Raw genomic sequence first — 27,713 nt, 5'->3', positions numbered from 1 at the left:
CTTGCCAGTAATAATTTGTCTAGCTCCGCAACCTTTAACGAACTTATTTTCACCTTCATACTTTTCCTTGTGAATTTTCCTTTTTAATTCGTTACTTCAGCAAATCTAGAACTATTCTTTTTTTTAGAAGCCGCACGCCCTAAAAATATACGTTAACTTTTCCCTTTTTAAACTTCTTCTTCGGGGTTCCCCTCTTTATGTCTTGCTTTCAATCTCCTTGATGTACTATCGTTGTCCTACTCACTCACACTTTTGAGTATACCTTTGTACATTCTCCTTTGATTGATGCTTTCTCCTTTGCTCTCTTTGAGCACGTTACACACTCTCACTAAACTCACTCGAACTTTTGAGTTTAGGTGCCTTTGCGTGGTTTCTCCTTTGGGTCGTCGTTGTTGCTTTGCATTGAGCTCTTCACTACTACATCACTTTGACGCCTTAGTTTCTCAGCTCTTTGAGTATTTTTCTGCAATTCTTATCCAAAATGATGAAATTCCTTGTAGATTTCTGTTCTTATCCCACTTCTGATTCTGTCAAGATGGTTTTTATTTAAAAATAAAAGTAATTCTGGGAATAAATACAAAGTTTAAAATGTAATATGCTCTACGCTCCTTAGATGCGTCCGCTCTCGGTCAATGCTCAACGACGACTAACTCATAAACTCATTTTGATAGTTGACACTACTTTGAGTAAAATATATCGAGGTACCTACCAGCATAGACACACAAATATTTCTTTTCATGATTTGGGTTCAACTTGAGTTTTCATCGAGAACAAAAGACAGGACTCTCAAGAACGATCCTAACACATGGTATATTCTTTTTAGGGGTTGTTTGCCAAATTAAAATACATGTATCCTTGCATTTATATGTGTGCGGCTGTATATGCCTTCCTACAAGTAGGTGTGTACATAAATCCTTCGCATCCTTCTCTCTTTCACTATAGGAATAGTTAACAAAGTGGATTACCTGATCACTTTGCTAGGTGCATCAGAAAAATAAAAGAAGTAGTTTTTCGCTGTAATTCCAATAATTGTTTTTTTTTTTTTTTTGTTATTGAAAACAATCAACTTCGGCGATAAGGCAAAAAATATTTCCACTGGTTTGGGAAGTACACAGCGATTAGATTATTTTATTTTTTTTTATTTCAAAATATTATTTATCATCCATACGACAATTACTCATAACACTTCTCAAATTTAACTAACTAATGAACGTAAATATGGAGCATGATTGCAGGCAAAACATACTGTTTTGTTTGTATATTTGTCGAATTGTGTGTACATTTTAAAAACACAAATGTTTTGTTCTTTTTTCCGGAAAGACTACTAATTTATTGGCTTGAAGAAATCTCTGAAGTTCTGAGGAGCTTGTTCGATTAGTTTCTCAGTCATTTGTTTGGCCTGGTCGGAACTGCCGTTATCCTTATGGTAGAAGACGGTGAAGTAAACAATTAATCCAATGACAATCAGCAGAACTATACCGGAACAAATGAAACCCATTAACATATTACATGCACATTCGCAACAGCTGGAAATTAGAAAATAGAAATCCACAAGGGAATTAGTGCCCGCATTCACTGATATTGACTTCAACATTCTTACCAGCATAGAACCTTTCCAGGACATTTGATTACCTCCCAACAAGCTTTGCACATTTTAAAATTTTCTGATTGATTATTTTTTCGTGAGTTACTTCTTTGCCAGTCTTCAATTCAGTTATAACTGACTGTCAATACACTTGTGGCCTTTTAATCCCCATTATCGGTATTGAAATACTGATAAAAGTTGGTTAACGCTTCTAACTGAGAGTGGGCCAAATGGGGGGAAAGCACCTATTGGAGGTAGCAGGAAACATCGACAAATAAAATTGTTGATTGGCTGGTATACCAACACTCATTTGCTTCTTATCGTAATTAGAACGTAGAGAACAGCGTTGTTTATATTTGCTAAAGAGAGTTTAAGAAATATATTTTTTTCAAAAAAGTGTATTGCCAATGAACCAAACGTCGCTCTCTGCTGCTGGAAATGATAATGGCCGCAGCGTTTCTACAATGAAGAAGATTCAAGCGTAGATACCTACATTTATTTTTACAATGTCCAATGACTAATATTTATATCAATGTTCATGTGCATGAATAACTCAGTACTGAGATAACAAATATAAATGGACAGGTTCACAGCTTCGTTAACTTAAATATCACAAATATCTGTGAGGAAAATGTATGCATTTAACACTTTATCTGTAGCCGCAACATCTGCCTAAATGGCCAAGTGACGTTTTTACCCTACACCATAATCTGGCAATGTAAAAAGTTATTTCAATGCTTTCCAAAAGTATTAATGCCCGATATTTGTTGTAACAAAATGGTACCTCGATAAACATGACTTATGAAGGGATTTTGGTTTCTTATATGTTTTTCTGGAACATAGACGACTTTCCTTATGGATGGACTCTTGTTTGTAAAGTGTCAGTATACATTGTTGATTAATTGTAGGGCAAAATCTATCCATCGACTATCTTGTATTCTCTACTCTTTATTGACTACATATTTTAGTTTGCTTTTTGTCTTGATCATCAGTATGAGTTTTTAAGTTTACAGACTACTACATTCATATTTATACATACATACATATATGTATGCATTTGCGAATTTGCAGAAATCCAATTATCTAGTGCAATTTGGTGACTTTGGTGACTTACCACGAAAACAGTCTTTAATTGTCTTCATAACAAAATGGTCTCATTATATGCAAATTTTGTATTCTGCTCTATTTGTTGTGTTAGCAATGCGTGGTTGTTGGCTCAGAGTGGCCTAAATGAATCGTATCGTATTCTGCATTTGTCGACCCACTTTGATCGCGTTTTTTTGAGTATAGAGGTAAAGAATAACAATTTTCCAACGCTTGTTGAAACGCAATGGCCCGACAAATTTTTGCCCTCTTTAAAACCCATTCTGTTCCCACATTTGGAAGCTCATGCCACTGCCGTTCGATCTGACTGTGGTCGTATACAACAGGCGGTGTGGTCACAGGTGGATTCGCTATCCCGACTCTGGGTAATGGATATTGGTGGGCGGGGTAACAATGGCACTAATAAGTACAGATGTAATCCAAAGCTATTGGTGTTCGATTTAATTCGCAACAATATTGAGGTAACATATCAACACATAAAATTATACTTCTAATATGGAAATACATATTTTGCTATATGGATTTTTCTTAAAGGTTTTGCGGATTGACTGTGGCAAATATTTGAGAACGGATGTTGATGGCTTCGAGTTACTAGACATTGGACTTGGTCCTCGAATATCACCCTGTGAAAATGAAAAATTTATTTACTTCATTGTTTCTAATGATTCTCATATACTAACTTACGACATCCTAGAGCAAAAATGGCACAATGTTTTGCTATCGAGCAAGAAATATTCTATTATAAATGATTTTTTACCTATCAAACCTAGGGATTTAACATTCGGCAGTCAGACCGAAATGTTGCTATCGGACGAGGATGGCAAGTTGTATACGGGACCGAATGTATTTCACAATTCCTCTCTATCAAATTCCGACACAGTAGAAATGGTTTCAATGGGCTCCTTATTGGGTCCTACTCGCGGCCTTATGATGGATTCCTATGGGGTGTTGTTTTACGTGGTCCCGAAATTCGGAGCTGTTGTTAGATGTAAATACACACAGAACATCACCGCGGAAAACGGCGAAATTATTTACATGACGTCCAAAAATATTCAGCAGATTTTCTTCGGTAGCGACGACTCTGTTTGGCTTTTGTCTGACAGATGGCTGCGACCCACGGATCAGTGCATATCCGGCTATTGAATAAGACTAGCATAAGTTTCTTCATATCATATCCATTTATTAATCATATGTCGTATTTCATTCAAATACAATCCATGCTAGTTAAGAAAACATAAATAAATATAAGTATATTAACAAAAAATTATTGAATATCCTGATGCGAAATTCAAAATATTAACTATTTAAGAAACTGCAGTTTTAAGATAAAAATTAAGTCCTACTGTCTACTCAAAGTACACAACGTTCTTCAAGTTCTCCATACTGTGTCTCCTTTACTTTTTTCGCATATGCAATAATACAATTAAAATAAAATTCGTTTTCATGGCGAATTATGTTGTAGAAAAGTACGAAACTATAATAAAAATTATGAAAACTAAGGTGCAGTTAGAAAACTTCAATGGTGAACAATTTGTTTATTTAGATAGCCCATTAAAGCCTGCAAGCGCTTTTTTATGTTCTTCTGGTCATCCAAAGTACATCCCAGCAGTACACTTTCGAATTTTTTGTCGACAGGACCGGCATCCATATCAGTAGCTGCGAACGACGACATGGTTCCAGTCTCGCTGGCACTGCAACAGGCATTCAAATACATCTGACACTTTTGGCGCGATAAGGCGGGATCGCCCAACGTAATCATCATATCAATGAGAGCGTTAATCTGGCTTAGCGAATCCTCCTGAGACTGGTCTCGTACTGTGCGAACATTAAGTTCTACTGTGGACAGACGTGCGTTGACACGTTGAATATAACACCCGATTTCTTCCCGCTCCGCTAAAAATAAAATATAAAAAGAATTGAAGTTTTAACAACAATTAAATTAAAAACTTCAAAATCTTTCCAATAAAAATGTCAATGATTCTAGTCGCTTCTGATATTTTTACACTTCTGTAAAGATATACGGCCCTTACATTGGGCCATGCATGACATTTGCAAAATTTTAGGCAGTATGAAAAAAGGGTGATTTTCACTTAGTACATGATGGCAGCGGTGCTGTTCTTACTACGAACATATTACACTTACATTCTGATAGGTTTTGCATCAAGTCATTGCTTTTAATTAGATCTATGGACATAAGCAAAAAGTCGCGTTTTTCCTGCAGACCCAAAGCGTCCTTCCGAAATTTCTCCACCCGGGAATCCAACTGATCCAATACCGTGACAAATCTAAAACAAAAACATGAAGTTAATACATTGCTTTACGGCACATTTATTGATGAAATTCAGTGTGTTTCAGTGAATAAAATATTTAGATTTACCTTTCATTTAAATTGAAAGGTCTGCCACACAAGTGTATGTCGTTCGTGCATATAATTTATAATGCGATGGAATATGGATATTTCGGACACAAAGTAAGGAACATAAAAAGAAAAAAAAAAAAAAAAACGAAATATTTGAATATTTTTTTTGCATCTTAGGTTAGGTATAAACAAGAATTAATTTTGAGTTCTTAACGTTTCCAAAAAGGTCATATTTTGTACGGCAAAACATTTAATAAAAATCTTCTATTCTAAATATGGAAAAACAAATTTATACAAGTATAGTAAAATTTCGTGGGTGTCGCTAGCGTTTCACGTTTCACTCATATTGCTTTGGAACTTAAAAGACATTGCATACAAAAAAAACTTGTTTCTGTTTTGTTCATATAGAACGAATAAAAAAAAACAACAGAATAATATTTGTACTTTGCAGTTGCTAGTTTGAAATAACTTTGGGATTATAACTCATTTAAAGTAACCACCTGTCAATCGCTTTGCTGTAGTCGACATGGCCACCACCATAATTGCTTGATGATGAGTTGCCAATGCCTGCAAAGTGGCGCGGCGATTCTATTTGGGCCGAAGACGAGGAGCCACTATTGCTGGCATCCATGGCTGTGTCGCCGTGCAAGCCGTGCAAATAGTCAAAGTTCATCGATGACTCGGACTGATAAGGCACGGAGGGATTATCACAATACTCCTGAGGTGGTGGTACAGGAGATGGATCAATTTCCATTTGTTGACTTCTTCTTTAAAACACGGAATAAACGTTTTAAGTTATATGACAAATGCTGTTAACACTTCTTGTTTCCGCTCTCAACGGCAACGTACTGTTGGCTTGTTTCACGTTATTGTTTGTTATGATAAACCAGAGATGAGTAGGCGGCCTCTTGTCCAGTGCCCAGTTTTACCTCTTATGCAGAGAACGGATTCAAAATATACTATGCTTCTCAATATCTTCCCATATACGGGAACCACGTAAACGAATTTTTGTCAGTGCGAACGGTATGCTCTCTCTTTTAATAATACTGTATTATTTTGTTACACTGAAAAGACCAGAAACAACAATAAATTAATATTAGTGTATCTTGCTGTTACCTATCGACGGCCATGCTCATGTCGCCAGCTGTGCCACTTCTGCTGTTGTTTATGTTCTGAGTGTTGGTAGTGGTCGAGGACGCATCATTGTCTCCGAATAAATGGTCCCAAATATTGTTTAAATTCGATGCGACATTTGCCCCAAAGCCATCTCTATTGGCACTGAGATTTTCGTCGAGACGTCGACGTTTTAACTTACTGAATATGTTATCAAACATCTCATTGCCAATCTAGAAGTTTTCGGAAATCAATATTTCGCCACTAAATGTCATACAACACTTGACTTTGGAATTATTTTATAGTTCCAAACGATATTAACACGTCCAAAATATATTGAATCAACGGGGTGATGTACTGTTCGTTCTAGAATGAAATAACTTTGCACGCACTTTCTCGAAACATAAACAAAGCAAGCAAAGCACACAGAGACGTCACCGTGGGATGAGACAAATTTGCGGAATACACACATACATATTGCAAAGTTTGTTTTGTTATTTCTCTTACCGTAAGCGATTTTCTTCGCATTTGCCAGAATGACAGAAATGGAATTTCAAATAATTACTCAACAATTTTATTGTAGAATGTTTTTGAAAATTGACTTCTTTATTTTGAATAATTCAGCGGTAGTATTCTATTTTCCTTAATAAGTGTCGACAAATGAAAAGTTTTTCCATATTCTCTATATCTCTCGGAGATATGTCAATTCTCCTGTGTCGGTCGACCTATGTATCCCAATTGCTACTTGATTAGGTAGAGTACATACTACCAATCATGATGACACATGGTGACACAGTATGACGCTCAGTATCGATAAAGCTGTCCCCTTGTGGTTGTTGAGTTATCGATAATATTTAAGGCGTAGAATGGCACAACGCCTTGATTCTGCTATAGCCTTTAACTAGCTTTACTATTGAAAAGTAAGGGAAAACAAGTTAATTTTCCTTGTATGGTTTCTGCTTGATTACAAAATATAAAAATGTAGACACTTCGACATGAAAACACCCCTAAAATAGAATGGAACTAAGTTATAACTTGGGTGGTTTTTAAATGCATTTAAAGCCTTAGTTGTAATGATTTATAGCTTATTGCGGGCAGGAAATTAACCGATCTCAACGTGATCTTACAACATGGACAATTCGACAGATAAACTAATTCAAGTGAGTTGTAACTAAAACTCCACGGTAGAATTATTAGACGATAGAAGCAAAACTACAACAAATAAAATTCAATTGTAAAGTCCATTTAGAACGTGGAAGAAATACACCATTTTCAGTGTGCTGTTTCAATATTTTGTCTTCCGTATCGACGAACAGAAACATATACTTACGTTTACTTATTCCTTCGTAAGTTATTCCTTTGTCATTTGGTCTAATGAAAAATGCACCCAATTGAAATTTCTTTGCTGTAAAATATGGAATTACTTCAATTGCACTTTATTTTATATTTTATGTGTGTGTATATACATATATATATATATACTTGTATATGAATGTATGTATATTTAGGCCTTTTTCATTTACATCATTTTAACTTTTATTTATTATGTATACTCGTCGTGTGTGCAAAATGCATTTCATTTTTAGCATGTTTTCTTCTCTTTTGATAAAATGTTTATTTTCGTATATATGTATGTAAAATGGTAATCATAGATAAAAATAAATATATGTGTTTGCATGCATACATAGATAGATATATGTATATATGCGCTTTACATTAAAGTAATATTAAAAAATTTTTATAAAAAATATTGCGCCTCGTTTTGCAGAAAACAAGAAAAATAAACGTGTCTACTTGCAATTATTAAAATAGGTAAATAGATTAAGATAAATTTCATCTAAAAATGTTTAAATTGCACATAGGGGTTTTTATAAACAAACAAATAATTCAAATGGAGAAACAAAAAAAAAAATAATAATAATAATAAAACAAAAATATCAAGCATATCATTTAACTAAACTATTCACAATGTAATTCATTTGATTTAGGATGTGGTCTGACCATATTACAAAATAAGACGGAAGATTGAGAGGGTTGGTCGGTCCAGTAGGCACATGTATTATAGCACATGAACCCATAAACCCATAAACATATACGTTTCATTAAATTTGCTAAAGCAATACAAAAATATTAAAAATTTAATATAAATTCTTCTAAATTCAAAAACAAAACATGACTTAAAACAATGACTTCGGTTAAGCTGAAACTAAAAGCAAATGCACATTTCAGGCATGCATCCAATGGACACCAATGGAAGCATTTGTCGATGAATGTAATAAAGATTTGCTCCTCAACACCTAATTTTAACAATGCTAGACGGGGAAAAACAATATCATTGTTGTCGATTACAATGGGCAACTATAATTTGACTAAAACATTTTTCGATTCTTTCAATTAAAATTAATAAATTCTTAGGTTATTCTAATCAATATGTCACGGCTTACATAGTATCATTTAAACATAGACTTTAAGAATAGAGAGAAAGGTACACACATATATACTTAAAAGTATGTAGTACAAAATATAGAAGACAGCATTCATTAGAAAAGAACACTTCACTTATTCCTAAAATGTGTGTTAGGGGCTGGGCAATCCTCTGAGACGTGAAAACAATTGTAAAGACTCAAATTCAGACAGAATCAAAATAAATTCCAATAATAATATTACAATTTTCTATCAACAAATAATAATAAAGCTTTTAAGCCTCAAAGGCATGATTACTCTTCGAGTCATATATCTAGAAACTCCAACAATAATGTGATCTTGTAAGATGGCCTTGGCCAAGGCTTTACGAATTGTGAGCAGTCTCAAAAGGATCTCTTTAAAACACATGACCGGTTGTGAATTACAAAGATAACACTATTAAGTAAAAGGCATTATAATTATGTACAAAGTAATCTAAAGTAAACATATTACAAAGTGGCTCGGACAAGACTTCTTCTTTCATTGACATAATCTGCATAAATATTTACATATTTAGACGTATAGGGGGAATGTAGGTGGGAAAGCCATACAGAGCTTGTACCGTCTTTGATCAATTTTTTCGAAATACAAATATGTACACCATCGCGTAAATACTACAAGGTAACAGCATCATTTTCTGCTTGAAAAGAGAAAAAGATTCATGCAATGCTGTGAAAATACTCCTCGTGCATCGTTTCTTTCCACACCTGCATTGACCCTGTAGTAGTCATGCCATGGCATACTATACGAATCTGATGCATGGATGTTGATGAGAAAGCTCTTATCCCTTAGTGTACAAACAACTAATTTCTTTCTTCCTAAGTAACGAAAAACGTAATTATTAAACGCAAAAGAAGAACATTATTAAAACATAACGTCATTTCTCTTCCAAGATTAGACAAAGTAAAACCAAGGACTTCCTGTGTGGAACTATGTGCTCGACTTGTTATCTGGACTTAATTTCTAGACATGGTAATTGGCATATAGCGAGGCAGTTAGCTATTCTTTAACACTCATCGTAGGAGCTCATCCGAAAGACTATAATAAATTAATTCAGTAGGTGCAACAAACTAATTAATTAAATTATAATAATAAATTATAGGGGACGTTTGGGAGTCGAAAGCTAGGTTGTAACTCGGTTTCTAAAAAATAAAAGTAGGAATGTTGTCAGAGCAATGCTGTTGTTGTGTATAGCAGACGTGGGCGGGTGAGGATGTTGCCAAGTTTGTTTTCACTTATGTTTTATGCGATTCGCTCTTTGTTGCAAGTCTTTAAGACTTTTTGAGGTTATGTTTGTTTACTATAGCCTGCAGTTTGTGCAATTGACTTAGAAGGCCGGCATTCGAATCTTCCAGTGATTTGACACGTTTTTTGTAGTCGGTATTTTCGTTCACGAGAATCTCAACTTTGCGTTCTAGCTGATCCATATATTCTTTCTTTTTGCGCCTGCTCTCCTGAGCGGAAATCTGTAACAACATAGGGATATCATTTTGTTAAAATGAGACGAGTTTGGAATTCGATGTTGACCAAAACCTACCTTATTCTTTATTTTACGTCGAATTTTCTTCAAAGACTTTTCTTCGGCTTTGGTTAGTGGTAGTTTTTGTGGTATTGGATACCCTTCAGCCAACAGCGTGCGTTTTTCCTCTTCGGTTAACAAGAGAGTTCCTGTAGAACCCTTCTGCATGGAACGAATCACAAAGGTGAGAATATAAACAACTTGTATTAAATACAAATAAATCTTACCGGCTGTGAGCTTATTAATGGCGTGTGAATTGGCTGGCGGGTGGTGCCTCCGTTTGTGTGTCGACCCATGCTGACAGTGGAACTTGAGTTGGAGGTAGTGGACGAGGCAGAGCTGTTGTTGGTATTTCGTCGTATTGACGTGACAGTCAATATGCCACTTGTCGGCTGGCTAACTGAAGCCGCTGTCCTCGCAGTAGCTGATGAGGCGGGTGACTGAGGTGAAAGCATATGTTCAGGTGTGAGATTACCCTCGGATCCATCACTGGAGAGGGAAGAAGGTGGGGTCAAAGGAAGACCGTATGATTTGGCAATCGGAGGTGACGTTATAAACGTACCGCCATTGGAAGCAGCCGTTTCGGATTTGATGGTAAATTTAGGTATTATAACATTTTGTGCGGGACTGAGGATTATTTGCTGTGACTTGAGCAGGTTATGTGAAGACGGAGTCAGTTGTAAACATCCATCCTGAAAATACAAAAATTCGAAGTTATAACTTTGTACTCGACAGCCGTGTTCGTGAACACCAAAATCACCTTGTGCTCAAAAACGAGATCTGAATTTGTGAACGCAGCCATATTGGCCATTGTTAAGCTTAAAGTGCCACCATTTGTGTTGCTGCTGCTATTGGCTAAGTCGCTCGCCTCGGGGCTGCCGGGACAACTGGAATCGGGTGACATTGGCTCGTTTTTAATGCAAGACTCGTCGATCTCAATATCAGAGCATATATCAGGCGACTGACTGCCATCCCGCGATGACGTACTGGAGGCACAATCATTGTCCATGATTACGTTTAGCTCGTCTTGAGGTAGATATTGTGGTTGTTGTAGTTGCTGTGTGTGTAATTGTGTGGCGGGCTGTCTGACCATTACTTTGGAGTTATCTGAGGAGCAGGCAGTCAATGCATTACTCAGACTCTGGGCAGCGTCCAGATTTCGCAGGTTAAGTGTAATGGGAGCGCTAGCGGAAATCTTACATACATTGCCATACATACTCGACATATGGCTTATGGTGCTACCATGGGAGGACAATGTTGGATTTGACTGACTGCACAGACTTGCGCTCGATGTGGAAGCCGCAGATACCATAGGATTTAATGTCAATCCCCCGGTTCCGACATTGCTGCCCGAGAGCATTGCAGGGCTGGAGGTGATGCTCAAGCATTTTGGATCAATTGTTGCTGTACTGCTCAGACCTCTGACATTGGACGTGGCTGTTTTCAGTGAAATGGCCGGATAGCATTCGTCTTCCATATCTAAGAAGAAATAGCAAGAATTTACTCATAGTTCGTATATAGTTGTGGCTCGGCCACACAAAAATCAGAGGGCACTTCAACTACGAAAGAGCGTCTTCAATCCCTGTATATCTACAATTTAGAAAAATGGGACATATGTACTTGCGTACGTATACCAAGGACATAGCGCCAAAACATAACAAATCAATTAACCTGTGTGAATTGGGCCAGGTACTAGTGTGTACTTAGTGTGCGGCACATTTATTGTTTGTGTGCCCACATTGCGATTGGAAAATGTTTTTTCCTTTTTGTTTTTATTATTATTTTGAATATATTTTTTCAATTCAAACACGCGTCATCCTAGTTTCAGCACACTTGTGTTAATATTGAATTCATGCCGTATTTACTTAGCCGTTAACAGTTTCTGTTTCCAGTATTGTTCCAAACAATCCCAATTGGGTATTTTGAATAATTTTTTTTTTTTAAATAAATGAACGACAGAACCATTGTTCAAGGAAAGTCAGTAACAACACTTAAGCCGTTGTGCCAGCCGAAGGAGGCATGAAAAGTGGAACTTATTGTTTGTTTTATTTGGCGGCCTTTACTCTCTTTGTGCGACGCTTGAAATATGGTTTGAAAACACTTGCTGATCGCTGCAAACTTACCATCCATTTTCGCTTGGAGACTGTGCGGCGAATCGGGCAATGAATCGCCATCGCTATTTAGGCTGTACGAATGTTCAGATTTGATCGGCAGCGTTCCATTAAGCAGGGCGTCAGATATTAGCTTGTCGTTGAGTATGACGGCGGCATCTTTAACATCTCGCTCCAGGAACCAATCATTCATGTCGCTGTCGGTGGACAATTTCAAAGAGTCCGTCTAGAATTGAGAACAGATGACAGTTTATCAATACCTATTGCCTGTGTGATATTATTATTATATGTGTCTACATGCATTTATGTGTGTTATATCAATGTACATATTATGTATTCACACGATGGATACAAAAGGTACATATGACATTTAATTGAAAATATGTCATTCATATTCACGCAAGCGCATCTTATCTAGAAACTATTTATTTCATTGTAATTAATTGAAGTGCTCTACTCTGAAGAATTTTAGATAGAATTCTACGAAAATAAATATGTATGTACATGCATCTGTGGCATTGAAGAAGCTTTCAAAATCGTTTCCTTTAAAGCTGACATTGATATTTGTACGAAAATGTTTTGTTTTTATGTACATCTCTGTATCTGTATTCAATTTTATTGTTTTTTTTTGCCGCATTGCCGCTCTGAATGTACATACATTCATACATAGTATTGGAGGAACAGCCAGCAGTCTGTTTCTTCATATCTTATCTAAAACAAAGTGGTTGGAGTTTACTTGGTACCAGTGGGTCCCACCATCATTTGCACCTTCAGAGGGAAAATGCGAGTAAAATGTGTCAGTATAGTTGAAGACAATCTAAACTGTTTCACTAAACTATTTTTTTACATTAGACAAGTGAGAAAGCTATGTGGGTACAACCTTGCAGAGACGATCGGTATCGTCAACACCAAGGGCTCTACACTTTATGGGTATTCTATGTGTAATTATTTCTTGACATTGAAAGAGGGCGGTATGAGATAAGATCCGTGTGATAGGCATGTCGACCACTAAGATTGTCCGCCCTGTATCATGAAGAATATTTTAAGACCCAATAGTGGGTCTTAATTTTTGCTTCAACTGGGACAATTTAGTAAAACCAAACTTTGATTACTGCCTTGTTCTTCATGGTATTAACGAATCGATCGTATTCAAGGAAAATAAATGCAAATATATTTTCATATAATTTAATTCAGTCCCCAATTTATCTTCAATCCATTTGTTTTGTTTGATATTTATTTATTGATTATTTTTAAATATTCTACTTTTTGTTTTGGTGACTTTTCGTTTTTTTTTGTTTTTTGTTATGATAGGAAAGCATTTGAAGTGGTTCTTTTTATTTTATCTGTGATTGAATTATCTTTAGGAAATTTTGAAACTTTCGAGTTTGAGTATTTGGAGGCATGAATATATATTCGGGTGGGTTTCTTCATATTCTTATGTTCTCTATATTTTCGATCAAAATTGGGTTCCTATTGCGAATTTTGTTCATTTTGAACTGTGTGTGTGTTTCTTCTTTACGCAATCCACCCTAATGTGGAGCCAAAGATAGGCGAAGGCGCACGACACTTCTACAAAAATCGTATGTTCTCACAATTGATTAACTTATGGCAGTCTTAGATAGCTGGTGGTTTTTGTTGTTATGTTATTTTCGGACATGATAAAAAAAAATGTAGCAAGTTGTGATTGCATAATTGGATCCATACTGTATGTACATATATCACAGATTATGCCTATCACTGACACACCAAATCAAATCCACAGATTAGAGTTATCAATTTGTGATATATACCTTTTATTTTTTATTTATACTTATTTAATTCTTTTTGATTATTAATATATGAAATAAAATCTCATCACAAGTGCGAGAGAAGTACTTCTTGGAGGTTATTGGTAAGAATTAGCTTGGACTTGAAGGACAAATTCCAACTGACTGTAAGCCAATGGTTTGATATTGAATGTTTATGATTTCCAAATATATTCATTCTCAATTCGACTTTTTCAAAAACAAAAAATTGCCCTAACAATAATTAAATTTCTTTTAACATATTATTTGAGTGGAGTGAGTGATAAATTTGTTTGTATCTAATTGTTATTGTTGGTGGAGGTGGTGGTTTTTAAAGTAATTATTATAATTTGTTAAAAAACAATGTCAATTTTTTGCTGACAGCTAGATCGTGACTGCAAATGTATATAGCTTCGTTAATGTAGATTGTTTTATTTTTGTAATTTATTGGAAATGTGTTCGACTTGAAGTCATTACCGATAGCAGTGCTGAAAGCCCATTGTAATTTAAAATCGTTTTCAGCGAGATCCGACAAATTTGATTTTCATACTCTATATTATCAACATGTGCGTGTGAGTGTGCATATATCCATCCATAAAATTGTGAACCATGCTAAACCTAAAATAGTTTTATATCTACGGAATGATGATGGGTGACTTAATGGAAACCAATGGTAGCGCAATGAACCTAAAGACATACAAAAATCGTGAAACTCAGTTCACTTAATAATAGTTACATATGTATCAGATTAAAAAAAAAAACAGTAAATAAGCCGAGAATCAAAAAAGCTGCAACAAAGCTTCTTTGTCTCTCCTGAAGAGTATACAAATAAAAATGCAAATTTGAAACATTTACATACATAATTTCGTTCGGACCTACTGACACCCTGTACATTTGTGTTATTCCAAACAAATAGCTGCTTTCGACCACTAATGACACAACCAAAACAAACCGCAAGAAGGTATTTGGTAAAAGCGTCTTAAACATGGCTACCCATGATGAGAGGCTCACAGTGCTCTTCGAGACCAGTGGTCAGTCACACTTTCCCTCCTTCCTTTTAGGTACATACGCACATCTCTCATTTATACGTGCTCTCGAGTCGCGAAGAAAGGTGGGTATAAACAATTCTAACCAAATATTTACAAATACTTGTCCAACAGAATGAATACATAAATAAATAAATAACTGTAAATATTTCTGTTTGTGTGCAGTGCCACTATCTCACACACATACACATGCATACGTCGGTACAAATCGACTCCATAAATGAATGGCGAAAAAGAAATGCGTAATGCTTCTGGCATTTCAAAGCGAGACTTACCGAGTGTGCATACATAGGTGTGTGTGTGCGGGTATTTGTTATGTTTGCGCGTGCGTATGTATGGTCGAAGCTTCGCACATGAAGAATCGCAGTAAACAGCTCTTCGGCTTGAGTTTATCGACAATAGGCTGTCTGAACAACACGACCATGGCAAAGAAAGAAGAACTTGTTCATTGAGCAACTAACCAAGTATAAATGAGCAGCCAGCCAAACAACAGTCCGTCTGTCTAACCACTTTCCTAACATCTTCTCATTATGGAGATATGTATGCATGTATGTATGTATGCATATATGTACGTTACGATGACCAAAGATCGGCAATCTAACTGGCGTAATAAATGCCAATGCAAACAACATTAAAAGACATCACAACAGGAACTATGCATACATATGTATGTATGTATGTATGTACGTTTTGCACATTACATCCACATACACATTAGATTTGAGCGTATTTTTAACAAGAAACCCAGAATTAGAACGAAAATTACTCGAAACCAAATTTTTATCACTTGACGTAAATAAACCAAAAACAACATTAAACGCTTTTTTTGTTGCATTTTTACTTTCCATTTTACCCAGTTATTTCTCAAAGTGTACAAAGCCAGCCTTGCGAACAGAACTCTCTTGTGTTTTGAAAGCAGCGAAGCGTGAAACAACCTCTCTAACAGTTCAACAACCTTTCTCCGTGTTGAAATGTTGTTAAGAACTGCCAATTCTTGTAAGACGGGAGGTAAGCCAACAAAAATGCGAACGATGAAAGCATGAAATTTAAAAATAGGGTCGTTTGTTAAAGTGAAGTGGGTATAAAACAAAAGGCAGAGGCGTTGTTTCGGACGAAGAACCTCAACAGAATTGGGGAAAGGTACTAAGAACCGGGCTGAGCACAGTGATATTTCGAGAAAGCTGGTCGAGCCGAAGCATGAGTATGCTGAGCACACATTCTGTGCTGATTTGTGTGAGGCGACAGAAAGAACGCAGACTCAAGAAATGCTAACTCATATTAATGACCATGAAAGAAGTATTGTTCACACACACACACACACACACACGCAGGCATGCCGCTGACACTAATTCTGGTTCTAGCTTTCTGCTTTCAGATTCTTTCGACGTCGGTGACTGAAAGTCATTTATTTTTAAGTCTGACGCACTACTTTTGTCGTTTCACGAAGAAAGTTAACTGATCGTTTGGCTTTATATTAATTCGCTTCGGTTACATTAGACCGGCTTACGCAATACGTAGCGGATATTTAGGCCACTAAAATATGTTGGCCAAGTACATGAAAGGCAAAAAGTAATCTAAAATACGAAATGTGAGTACTTCGACGAGTATATACACATGTGGGCGAGATTATAAAAAAAAACTCCCTACCGCACTGCTACTGCTGCAGATATTGCAACCATATTGTGACTCTTAGGATGCGTTACCTATTTCTTTAATATGGGACTTGTTTTTTCGATTTAAATTGTTTATTTCAAAAAGCAAAAGGCATTTGAACACATTCCTGGAACGGATCGTTCAAGTGCCACACAATAGGTATAATTAACTGAAAACAAAACTTAATCTGAATACAAGATGATTTGTGGTTTCTGTGTAAGACCCTTTGCCTAAAAATGGGGGACTGCACGTGGTTGTGCTTTTTTTTTGGTTTCAGAGAAATCGGAGCAAGAATTGTTAAATTTTGAATTGATTCATTTTCACACAATTGCTGTGTAATGTTGTATTGTTTTTGTTATAGCAAAGCGTGATCCGGTTTAATGGACCTAAATACCGAAAACAACAGGTATGTACATACATACATATATACATACATCCAGATTTGTATATCAACAGGTAAAACCAATGTATCCAAATTTCATTAATTTCACAATCATCAAATGAACAAAACCCGTTTTTGGCTTTTGTCGAATTTGAACTAATTTTCAATGATCGTTAACTTTATTTGTCTTGCTAACCCCCCCTCAAGAGGCTCTGAAAGGCATACTTTGTTTCTTTCATCGACACTACGAACGACCGAGTGATATAAGTATCCCTGAAATTATGAGTTTCGGAGTGTCTGTTGTATCTTTGTACTTATGTTTCGGATTGTTTTAGACTGGTTTCTGATTTTTTTTTTTTGCAAAAGAAGCCCTTGAGAAAGTACCGTCATCTGAAATGTCGTGTTTGAATCGTCGGGAAATTGCCATGTAAAACCCTTCTCTTGGTAGTTCAGTGGATATTTTTGTGAAATGTGAAATCTATCTTGGTGGCGGCTTTGCAAACCTTTCACATTTTTAATTCGCTTGCAAACGCTGACTGGTTGCCTTCTTGTTGTTCGGTGTGTCCGTCGGACGACCGGCCATCGCTGACAGTCAAATTGCTCAAGTTGATCAGGCATTATTTGGTATGCATTGTTGTGAGCCAGGCGAAAAAAACCCTGTCACTTTTTACACAATTTCAGTTTTGCAGTTATTTGACTTGTTGTTGCTGCTGCTGTTGCTGTTGTTGTTGTTGTTGTTTTATCAATTTGTATGTAGTTGGTATGAATGTGCTGCCATAACAATTGTGCTGTTTTCTTGCTAAACGAACTTGATGATGTATTTCTTCAACCAACTTTATTGGTAGTGACGATGGTGCTTTGTCTGTCTGTCTGTCTTTCTGTCGGTGGTGGTGATGGTGGTAAAGTGAAAGGTGCTCGCTCCCACAATTCAAAGTTCAGAGCGTTGCTTCACATTACCAACCATGTACGATCAATTCAATCCGACCAAATAATGGCAGAGCAAAGCATTATTTAACAACAACAATAACAACAACAATGATAACATTGTAACAACAGTAACAAAAAGTCTACGCTCACTTAAACATTTGAATTGTTTCGAACAGCAGCCAACCACAACAATTGCATGACTCGTTGTTGTTGGTCTGTGCTGCCATCGCTGCGACCAGTGCTGCAACAAGCAACACGGTTCCAGCGACGGACAGATCTTTTACTTGTTTGCTGTGTGTTGTCGTTGTTGTTTTAAAAAAGAAAGTTGTTATTAAATAAACGAAAGGAATTGTTACCAAGCTGGGCACCAAATGTCAGTTGCTTTCAGTTGCTACCATTACAATTCCTCGGGCGTTTCGCTCCCACACCATTCGATGGTCTGTATCCCTCTCTCTCTCTCTGAGAATGGGCTTTTCATTGAAGGCTGCATGGCTGTTGTAGTTGCAGCTGCAAGACTTCATAATAATAATACTAAAGGTAGGTATGAAATGTTATTAAAAAGTAAAGCTTAAATTTGAAGAGATTGGCAGTGGCGTGGATAATTGATTAGCCGATGATAGATCGCAATGATTTTTACATAACAATAAATTAAAATTTCAAATTGTTCCAGCGTCAAGCTTTTATAAAAGTTTCTGCTACTCCTTATGCTACTTCACTTATTGCAACTTTAGTTGTACATGTAATGATACAAAAGTACCCATTACAGTTCTTGGTTCTGTTTGAAGGTGTTAGAACCCATATTAATAGTAATTCTGAGGTTTCCAGAATCCAATATATATATACATATTTTTTCAAAATTATTGTTGTTATTGAGAAGAGTGAAAATTAGTTATTTAGAATTTTTATTCACCAACAAACTAAGGATTACCAAAACATGTATTCAATGAGACAAGACAAGATAAAATTTTAGATTTCTGAATATTAAACGAACATTTTCGTTGAGTTTAATATTTCAACTCGGACCAGAATTCTCAGAATAATGTAGAAGCTTCGATACATTTCGGTACAAATGCAACGAACAATTTCTATTAAATGTTGTTTGTGATTTTACGATTGCAGAGAGCCGCATGATTTCTATTATTTCAATGAATCACAGCTTAAACGTAAACCCAAAAATAACTCATTTCTCTTGAATAATTATGACAGTAATGCGAATAAATTATATCGATGGGCACAAAGAAAAGCGGAAGAAGACGACATCGCTGTATGCGAATACCAACAATGTTTTCTCTAGGAAACGGCGGAAATAAACTCATGAATAATTGATGCAAAATATTAAACCGTAGTATGTTTTGTTTTTGCAATTTGCTTTATGGAGTCTTTTATTCTGCCTTCCCATGTCTGCACCACAAACCTCCAGCCTCAAAAATAGTTAATGATTAATCTCCATGAGAGAATGTATTTGGCGTGGCGTGTGTATGTGTGGGTTGGTGTGCGTGCGAGTTACGTATAATCATACTACCCCTGATAAAATTGATAAGTTCTTGGAAACAATTAGCCAATAAAACGTGTACAATTATTGCACTGTAAGCATAAGTGAATTTGACATTCTTTAGTTTGACTTTATTTTATTTTTCCAGTTAAAACTGTCTGGAGCTGAGTATACAATTATTTACAAAAGTGTGTTAATCAAATTTCATTTAAAATAAACTTATGCTAACACTGCAATAATTAATTAACAAATAATACCTGTAGAATAAGTAAATTAAAAATGTAAAAGTTAGTCTTAGTTCCATCCTCTTAGTCGCAAGTCGACGAATAAATAAATAAAAGAAAGAAAAAAAAAAAAAAAAAAAAAAAAAAAAAAAACAATTTTTTTTTTAATAAACATAATTAATCAGGTTATCTAATTGGCGCAGTCGGTAGGATCCTTTAGGAATTAAAAAGGATCCAGTGAAACGTACCTAAATTATAAATAATTAAATAAATTCTGCGAATCCTACGGGACCCTCCAGGATTATAAAATAAACATTAGTGCAGTGAATAATTAAAAAAAAAAAAAAAAAAAAAAAAAAAAAAATTAAACACCACTAAAATAAACAATAGTGCAGTGAATAATTCAAAAAATTGAACACCACTAAAATAAACAATAGTGCAGTGAACATTTAAGTTAAGTGGACACCACTAGATAAAGGAAGTCAATCCTTTTTTTTTCTTTTAAAAGTGTATTCGCAAAGGCAAAAAGTCTTCGACAAACGAAGAAGAATGGAGGAACAAGCTCACATCGCATCCGTAAATGTGGCAGAAGAACTAGCCAGAAAGGATCAACAATTGGAACGGTTACGCCAAGCATATCTAGAATTGCAACAGCAAACACAAGAACTACAACAACAACAGCGTAACCCGGTGTTATATGATACACAATCAAATAATGCAAAAGACAACATTTTAAAAACGATAAATCATCTACCCATTTTCACCGGCACCGGAGAAGTAACGGTGAACAGCTTTTTTAGTAGCACTGAGTACTTGCTGTCAACTATACAAGATGAAAATATTAAGAAGGAGGCCATAAGAACAATATTCTATAAAATAATCCAGGGACAAGCTAAAGACGTCATAATAAACATACCCACACCGGACAACTGGCAACTAATAAAGGAGACTTTAAAACTAAGGTATAGACCGAACGTGGAACCACACAATATATATAGGATGATAGCCAACTTAAAAGTAAATTCGGTAAGTGAATTAATAATAGAGTTGCAGAATCTAAAATATAAGGCAGATGAGTTAATAGTTTATTACCGAAATGACCACTATATTGACTTATCAAACGTGGACAGTCTTTTAGTAAATACAGTTAAGGAAATGACACAAGGTACACTGTTAGACAAAATTTACGAAGAAAGAAACATTAATGATATATTAAAAATATTGACAAGAAGGAGATTTGAAGACACATGCATTAGGCCAGAATATAGGAAGTTTAGAACTAAAGACGACGTAACATTTAGACAAAATCGGTCGCAAAATAGGAATAATTTTAATCCGCAGATTAACAGTAATAACCAGGGATATAATCAACGGAATTGGTTAGGACAAAATAATTTTAGGTCGGATATTAGACAAGAACGAAATAATAATGATAATAATAAAACCTATAATAATAATAATAACGATAACTATAATAGGAATAGAAACTTTAATCATTCAGGACAGTATAGAGTCCAACAAAATAACAGTTATAATAATAACTATAATAATAGGAATCAAAATGGAAATTTTAATCATTCAGGACAGTATAGAGTCCAACAAAGTAACTATAATAATATGTCGGGAAATTTCAGAAGGTTTCAGCAACAGGTAGGAAACCCTAGGCCAAATTTCAGCCAAAATCGCTTGAATCAACCTAGGCAAGACCAGCAGGAACCTATGGAAATAGACAATATAGAAGTAGATAATTATCGAGTAGTAGGAAACTCTGAACCAAATTTACATCAGGATAACGGACAAGACCAAAGACAAAATAATTTTTTTCGGAAACAACCTCCGATTGTTTACCTACCATAACCATTACGATTAATAAAAGGAAATATAAAGCTTTGATTGATACAGGCGCAAACTTAAGCCTGATTGACAGTAAGGTAAAAGATTTTGAACGAGTTTTACTAAAACAACCTATAGAATTTAGCACCATAACTAGGAAGGACATAATTAAATTTGAAGTTATAACTGACGCACCTATGGAATTTAACTTACCAAATTATACAAAAATTAAGTGGAAAATGCAAGAGTTAAAAGGAAGAAAGTACAATTTTATTATAGGAGTTGATTTACTAAACCATTTTAACACGATGATAAATTTAATAGACGGACACATAACATTTAATAACAAGATTACAAAATTTTTAATTAATCCATATAAGGATTTGGAAATATGTTCATTGGAAAAACTGGAAGTTGACTTGGACAGAATTCAGTTGAATCATTTAAATGCAGAGGAGCATTTAGAAGTTACGAGAATTTTAAGAAGATTCGACAAAATATTTTTTAAAGAAGGGGACCAATTGACAAGTACAATGACAATAAAACATGAAATAAGAACGACAACAAATGAACAGATAAATTCCAAATTATACAGATATCCGCCACAACATGAAGAAGAAGTACGACGACAGATCAGGGAAATGGAGGAACAGGGCATAATTAGGAAAAGTTGTTCAAGATATTCAAGCCCATTAATAGTAGTACCCAAGAAAATAGATAATTCTGGAGAGCGTAAATATAGATTAGTGGTAGATTATAGGAAGCTTAATGAAGTGACGATCGATGATAAATATCCACTACCGAACATAGATTCAATTTTAGATAAACTAGGACGAGCACAATATTTTACTACCTTGGATCTAGCCAAGGGATACCATCAAATTCTAATAAGAGAACAGGACAGAGAGAAAACAGCTTTTGTGACACCTCACGGATTATATGAATTCATAAGAATGCCGTTTGGGTTAAAAAATGCCCCAGCGACATTCCAACGATTAATGAATGAAACACTAAGAGATTTCATTAATAAAACATGTGTAGTTTATCTGGACGATATACTTATTTTTAGTACTTCTCTTAAGGAACACGTTAAAGCCATAACGGACATTTTCACGGTATTGGAACGGGCAAATTTAAAAATACAAATCGACAAATGTAATTTCATGAAAAGAGAGACAGAATTTTTGGGGCATATTCTGACAAAGGAAGGACTAAAACCAAACCCCAATAAAATTAAGGTTATTCAAGAATTAGATTTACCTAAAACAGAAAAACAAATCAAAAGTTTCCTGGGATTAACGGGATATTATAGAAAATTTGTGAGAGATTATGCTAAAGTCGCACAGCCAATAACAAAATACTTAAAGAAAGGTGTAAAAATAAATTTAAGGGACCCTACATACATAGAAGCTTTTGAAAAATTAAAATCTTTAATTAGCTCTCATCCAATTTTAAGATACCCAAATTATGAAAGACAATTTACATTAACTACAGATGCGTCGAATTACGCAATCGGTGCTGTCCTGTCACAGGAGGGACATCCAATTTGTTTTGCATCAAGAACGCTTAACAATCACGAAAGAAATTATTCGGCAACGGACAAAGAATTTCTAGCAATATTATGGAGCGTTAATTATTTGAGACCATACCTCTATGGTCGAAAATTTAAAATACTTACGGATCACCAACCCATCAGATTTTTACACACAAAATATAGAGGGAAAGACATGTCACCCAGGCACCAGCGATGGTTTTTGAAATTAGGAGAATACGATTTTAATATAGAATACATAAAAGGCAAGGAAAACAAGGTGGCAGATTTTCTAAGTAGAATTGAGAAAGATAATGAAGATGATACCATTTCAGATAAGGTACAAAATTCGGAGAATAATTCAGAATTGAGAATAATAAATAATATTGAGGATGATGATGATGTATCAATGATTACAATTCATTCAGCTGATGAAAATTTACAAGATCATTTCTTTATAAAAGAAGAAATAGTGAATAAGTACAGGACACAGATTATACTTACAAATGATAAAGTTCAGGAAATAAAACATTTACATAATAAAAGGATAATTTTCATAGCGGAAAGTGATTTTCACGAAATGGGGGAAATATTTAGAAAGTATATTACCAAAGGAAAAATAGGTATATTTTCGGAAGTATCGGAGAGAAGCTATAATACTGTTCAGGAAAAACTAATAGAAATGTACTCTAATGAGAAACAAGTGGAATTTATTAAATGCACTATCAGGGCTCAAGATATAGAAACAGAAGTGGAGGCGGTGAAACAGATATCATTATATCATGTAAAAGAAAGTATGCACTCGGGCATACAGGAAACCTATAACCAAATAAAAAATAAAATTTATTACCCAAGATTAATGGAACTAATTCAATTAGTTATAAATCAATGTGAAGTTTGTCAGGAGATAAAATATGATAGAAATCCAATTAAATTGAAATTCTCATACACAGAAACACCGTCGACGAAAAACGAAATAATACATATTGACACATATGTGATTAAAAGATTTCATTTTTTGACAATAATTGATAAATTTTCTAAATTCGGTGCAGCGTATCCATTGAATGATAGAAATCATTTAACAATAATGGAGCAATTAGATGATCATTTTACAAAGGTAGGGAAGCCAAGGAAAATAATAGCCGATAATGAATTTAAAACCACTAGACTAAAGGAATTCTTAGACAATGAAAATATAGAATTGCATCTGACCAAACCTAATAGTCACACGGGAAACGCCGACATAGAACGATTTCACAACACAATTGCGGAAAAGTTTAGGATAATGTATAAAGCAAATAAGGAAATACCGGTGAAACAATTAATTCAGAGATCAATTAGAAATTACAACGAACGATATCACTCAACTATTAAATGTACTCCTAAAGAGGTTCAACAAGGAAAAATGGATGAAAATAAAGTTAGAAAGTATTTAGAGGACAGTAAAAGAAAAATAATAGATAAAATAAATAACTCTAGAGAAGATTATAAGGAAAATAGAAAAGAAGGGTTTATAAAAAATTATAAGGCCGTCCGACATAAGGAACAACCGAAATATAAAAAGACAAAACTGGAGCGAATACATCCGTGCAATATTAAAAGACCTTTGAAATTTGCAGATTTGGACAATACTGATGATACTAATATGGATACCACAGACTAGAGGGATAATTACTACAAAATTTCTGACAGAACAAAGAGGATATATGGACATTTGCATGGGAAATCAGAAAATTGTTAATGAATCGGACATAATTTTACATATAATCAATCTTCACGAAATTGAAACAATTTTAGATGACATAACAGATAACATTATTCTAATGAAAATCGAAAACAAAGAATTACTTGAGTTAGAACTATTAGATGCCAGAAATAAATTAATGACGTTGATACCCAAACAAAATAGAAAAAGACGTGGACTAATTAACGGTATAGGAAGTATGACCAAATGGTTATTTGGGACGATGGACGATGAAGACAGACGGAACATACAAGAACATCTTCTTAATATTAATGAAATTAAGGAAAATAATAATCAACAGATTGTAATTAATGATTATTTCAATATAACTTTAAGTCATTTAAAGATGGTAATTAAGAATGATAGAAAGAAAATAGAACAAGAATTAAACTCTATAAACAAATTTTTAGAGGAAGAAAATAATAAAAGTTTATACTTAGAACAATTGACTAATATACAATTAATTAAGAATAAGATAGAGCATTTGCAAGACAACGTAATTTCTGCAAAATACGGGATTGTACACCCAAGTATTTTAACAAGTAGAGAAATAAGAAAATATGAAATAGATTATAACAAACTTAAATATATTCAGTTTGGAACAACATTTCTTAACAACTCTTATCTTGTGTTTGGAATAAAAATACCTAAACAATTTATAACAGTAAAATTAAGATTTATTGTACCAATACCAGATAATGAAAATAATGAAATAGAATCTAATATGGAAAGATTTTTTGAATTTCAAAATAAAACTTATAAATTTGAAGAGAATAAACATTTAAAAGATTTAAAGTTAAGTCATCATTGTTTAATAAAGAATAATTGTCAATTGATAAAAAATAAAGACTTTGAAATTATACAGTTAGATATAGACACAATTATAATTAAAAATGCAATAAACACGACTGTAAATCAAACTTGTAACTTTGAAAAAATTTTGTTAAATGGAAATTATTTAATTAATTTTAATAATTGTTCAGTTAGGATAAAAGATTATTATTTTTCAAATATTGCAGAAATTACAAAAGAAAGACAAATAATTGAAAATACAAACAAAACTCAAAATTTTAAACATAAGATATCGTTCGAACAAATTGAAAAAGAACATCAATACAATGTAAGAAATATCGGAAAATTAAAATACCACACTAAAATAACATATGTATGTAATATTTCTATAGTAATTGTAATAATTATTTTAATTTTCATAATCATAACAAAACATAAATATATAACTGTAAAATTAAATAAAAGAATTCAGGAGAATTCTAGTCTAAAGGGGGGAGTAGTTACGTATAATCATACTACCCCTGATAAAATTGATAAGTTCTTGGAAACAATTAGCCAATAAAACGTGTACAATTATTGCACTGTAAGCATAAGTGAATTTGACATTCTTTAGTTTGACTTTATTTTATTTTTCCAGTTAAAACTGTCTGGAGCTGAGTATACAATTATTTACAAAAGTGTGTTAATCAAATTTCATTTAAAATAAACTTATGCTAACACTGCAATAATTAATTAACAAATAATACCTGTAGAATAAGTAAATTAAAAATGTAAAAGTTAGTCTTAGTTCCATCCTCTTAGTCGCAAGTCGACGAATAAATAAATAAAAGAAAGAAAAAAAAAAAAAAAAAAAAAAAAAAAAAAACAATTTTTTTTTTAATAAACATAATTAATCAGGTTATCTAATTTGCGTGCATGCCTGAGTCTAATACAGATACTTGTTGCATCTCTCTTGACGTCTGGTTAGTACGTCACGAAAAAAGAGTTGTCTTCGGCTGGCTCTTGTGGTGGGTGTATTTTTCCATAATGGTGTGCTTTTCCACCCATCCTTCATCCTTGCTGCCTATCTCCATCGCAATGAATTTGAACAATGACGTGAGCGAGTTGTGTTATTCTTCTAAATTTTTGTTGGGCTAAAAATAGCTGAACACCATTCCACTCCACTCCACATGCCGTTGATGCTTTCGCTGTGTTTGCTGTTTCATTTGCAAATATGTATGTACGTATGTGTGTACATTGGTATTTGCTACATGGGTATGTGTAGGCGTTATTTTCGCTTTATCGCCGGGCTACAACGACGCCAATCAACAACAACAGCAGCAGCAGCCGCCGCTGTACAAATATTCAGCCAGTCAACCATAACAAAGCTACAGGAAACCTTCTTATCCAAATGAAAGATTGGTGAAGCAAAATCGGCGACAAACACCCCCGACTTATGCTGGGATGAGGATCTGTGGGTTGGCTGGAGAATAGTTGTCGCAGCTAGGCTAAGTACTCATAAAGAATCATAGAGCGCAAATAAGTGACTGTGCTAATTCAATCGTTGCCCTCGCCAAACCACATTACGGTATGCATCGCATGCACCGCACCTCTATCTCAGACGAATTCCTGTTCATGTATTACTTGCCAAGTGCACTTATTAGGCGAGCGGTGAGGTGCTACGATGCGGAGCGGAATGGGGAAGTGGTGCGCTTAATATTATTCATTCAAGCAGTCGGCAAGCAGGCCCAATTGTTTTGGTTAAGCTTGGCTTGGCTGGCTTTGACTTCTTGGATTTGATGCTGTTGTCTACCATCGGCTAGCTTAGCTCTCTGTGCTCGGTTGCTAGCTTGCGTCGATTGCCTTCTCTCTGTATGTGAGTGTGTGTCTGTGCGATTGAATGAATCGCCAAGCTTCGATGAGTGGTTTGGCATGTTTTCGGTGGTAGTATGCAAACGCTTTGGCGAAATATTTTACCTTGTAACCATTAAGGTTTCTGCAGAAAATCTATTGAATGTTGCTAATGTTGAATGCCGTTGTTTCTTTTCCGATCCATTCGTTTTTTCTTC

The 27,713-nt window shown here is 34.7% G+C and overlaps 4 protein-coding genes across 10 annotated transcripts in view; 1 reads left to right on the top strand and 3 right to left on the bottom strand.

Moving 5' to 3' along the window:
• Window positions 1-1,217: 1,217 nt before the first annotated feature.
• On the bottom strand, window positions 1,218-1,795 carry LOC101893465 (protein midgut expression 1). Its single transcript, XM_005177140.4, has 2 exons — window positions 1,601-1,795; window positions 1,218-1,526 (listed from the first exon to the last, which is right to left on the bottom strand). Exons 1-2 carry the CDS (start codon window positions 1,651-1,653, stop codon window positions 1,325-1,327), a joined length of 255 nt encoding a protein of 84 aa, XP_005177197.1. The 5' UTR covers window positions 1,654-1,795; the 3' UTR covers window positions 1,218-1,324.
• A 166-nt stretch (window positions 1,796-1,961) lies between these two features.
• LOC101890925 (uncharacterized) lies at window positions 1,962-4,188 on the top strand. The gene is made up of 2 exons (XM_005177215.4): window positions 1,962-3,150; window positions 3,224-4,188. The coding sequence occupies exons 1-2, from the start codon at window positions 2,734-2,736 to the stop codon at window positions 3,830-3,832; spliced, it is 1,026 nt and encodes a 341-aa protein (XP_005177272.1). The 5' UTR covers window positions 1,962-2,733; the 3' UTR covers window positions 3,833-4,188.
• LOC101893626 (BAG family molecular chaperone regulator 2) lies at window positions 3,849-6,902 on the bottom strand. 5 transcript variants are annotated; one of them, XM_005177141.4, is made up of 5 exons: window positions 6,669-6,901; window positions 5,549-6,112; window positions 5,067-5,087; window positions 4,832-4,974; window positions 3,849-4,582 (listed from the first exon to the last, which is right to left on the bottom strand). In XM_005177141.4, exons 2-5 carry the CDS (start codon window positions 5,800-5,802, stop codon window positions 4,206-4,208), a joined length of 795 nt encoding a protein of 264 aa, XP_005177198.1. In that variant the 5' UTR covers window positions 5,803-6,112; window positions 6,669-6,901; the 3' UTR covers window positions 3,849-4,205. The 5 variants fall into 5 exon arrangements, with proteins under 5 accessions (XP_005177198.1, XP_011296408.1, XP_005177200.1 ...); XM_011298106.3 differs by lacking the exon at window positions 6,669-6,901 and adding an exon at window positions 6,364-6,628; XM_005177143.4 differs by lacking the exon at window positions 5,067-5,087 and having other exon boundaries at window positions 6,669-6,902.
• A 665-nt stretch (window positions 6,903-7,567) lies between these two features.
• The window catches only part of LOC101895237 (cyclic AMP response element-binding protein A), a 113,634-nt gene continuing 93,488 nt past the window's right edge, over window positions 7,568-27,713 (bottom strand). For 2 of the 3 annotated variants that reach the window (XM_011298108.3, XM_005177152.4), the window contains exons 2-6: window positions 12,267-12,480; window positions 10,904-11,622; window positions 10,371-10,835; window positions 10,162-10,305; window positions 7,568-10,090 (exon numbers count right to left, since the gene is read on the bottom strand). In XM_011298108.3, coding sequence (XP_011296410.2) covers window positions 9,896-10,090; window positions 10,162-10,305; window positions 10,371-10,835; window positions 10,904-11,622; window positions 12,267-12,480 — 1,737 coding nt within the window. In that variant the 3' untranslated portion in view covers window positions 7,568-9,895. The remainder of the gene's footprint in view (window positions 10,091-10,161; window positions 10,306-10,370; window positions 10,836-10,903; window positions 11,623-12,266; window positions 12,481-27,713) is intronic. The other variant, XM_059124048.1, reaches the window with a different exon arrangement.

Source organism: Musca domestica, unplaced genomic scaffold, assembly GCF_030504385.1.
Source record: "Musca domestica strain aabys unplaced genomic scaffold, Musca_domestica.polishedcontigs.V.1.1 27, whole genome shotgun sequence".
Classification (NCBI taxonomy): Eukaryota; Metazoa; Arthropoda; class Insecta; order Diptera; family Muscidae; genus Musca; species Musca domestica.
The sequence above is the reverse complement of the archived record's forward strand: the minus strand, read 5'-3'. Positions and strand labels throughout refer to the sequence as shown.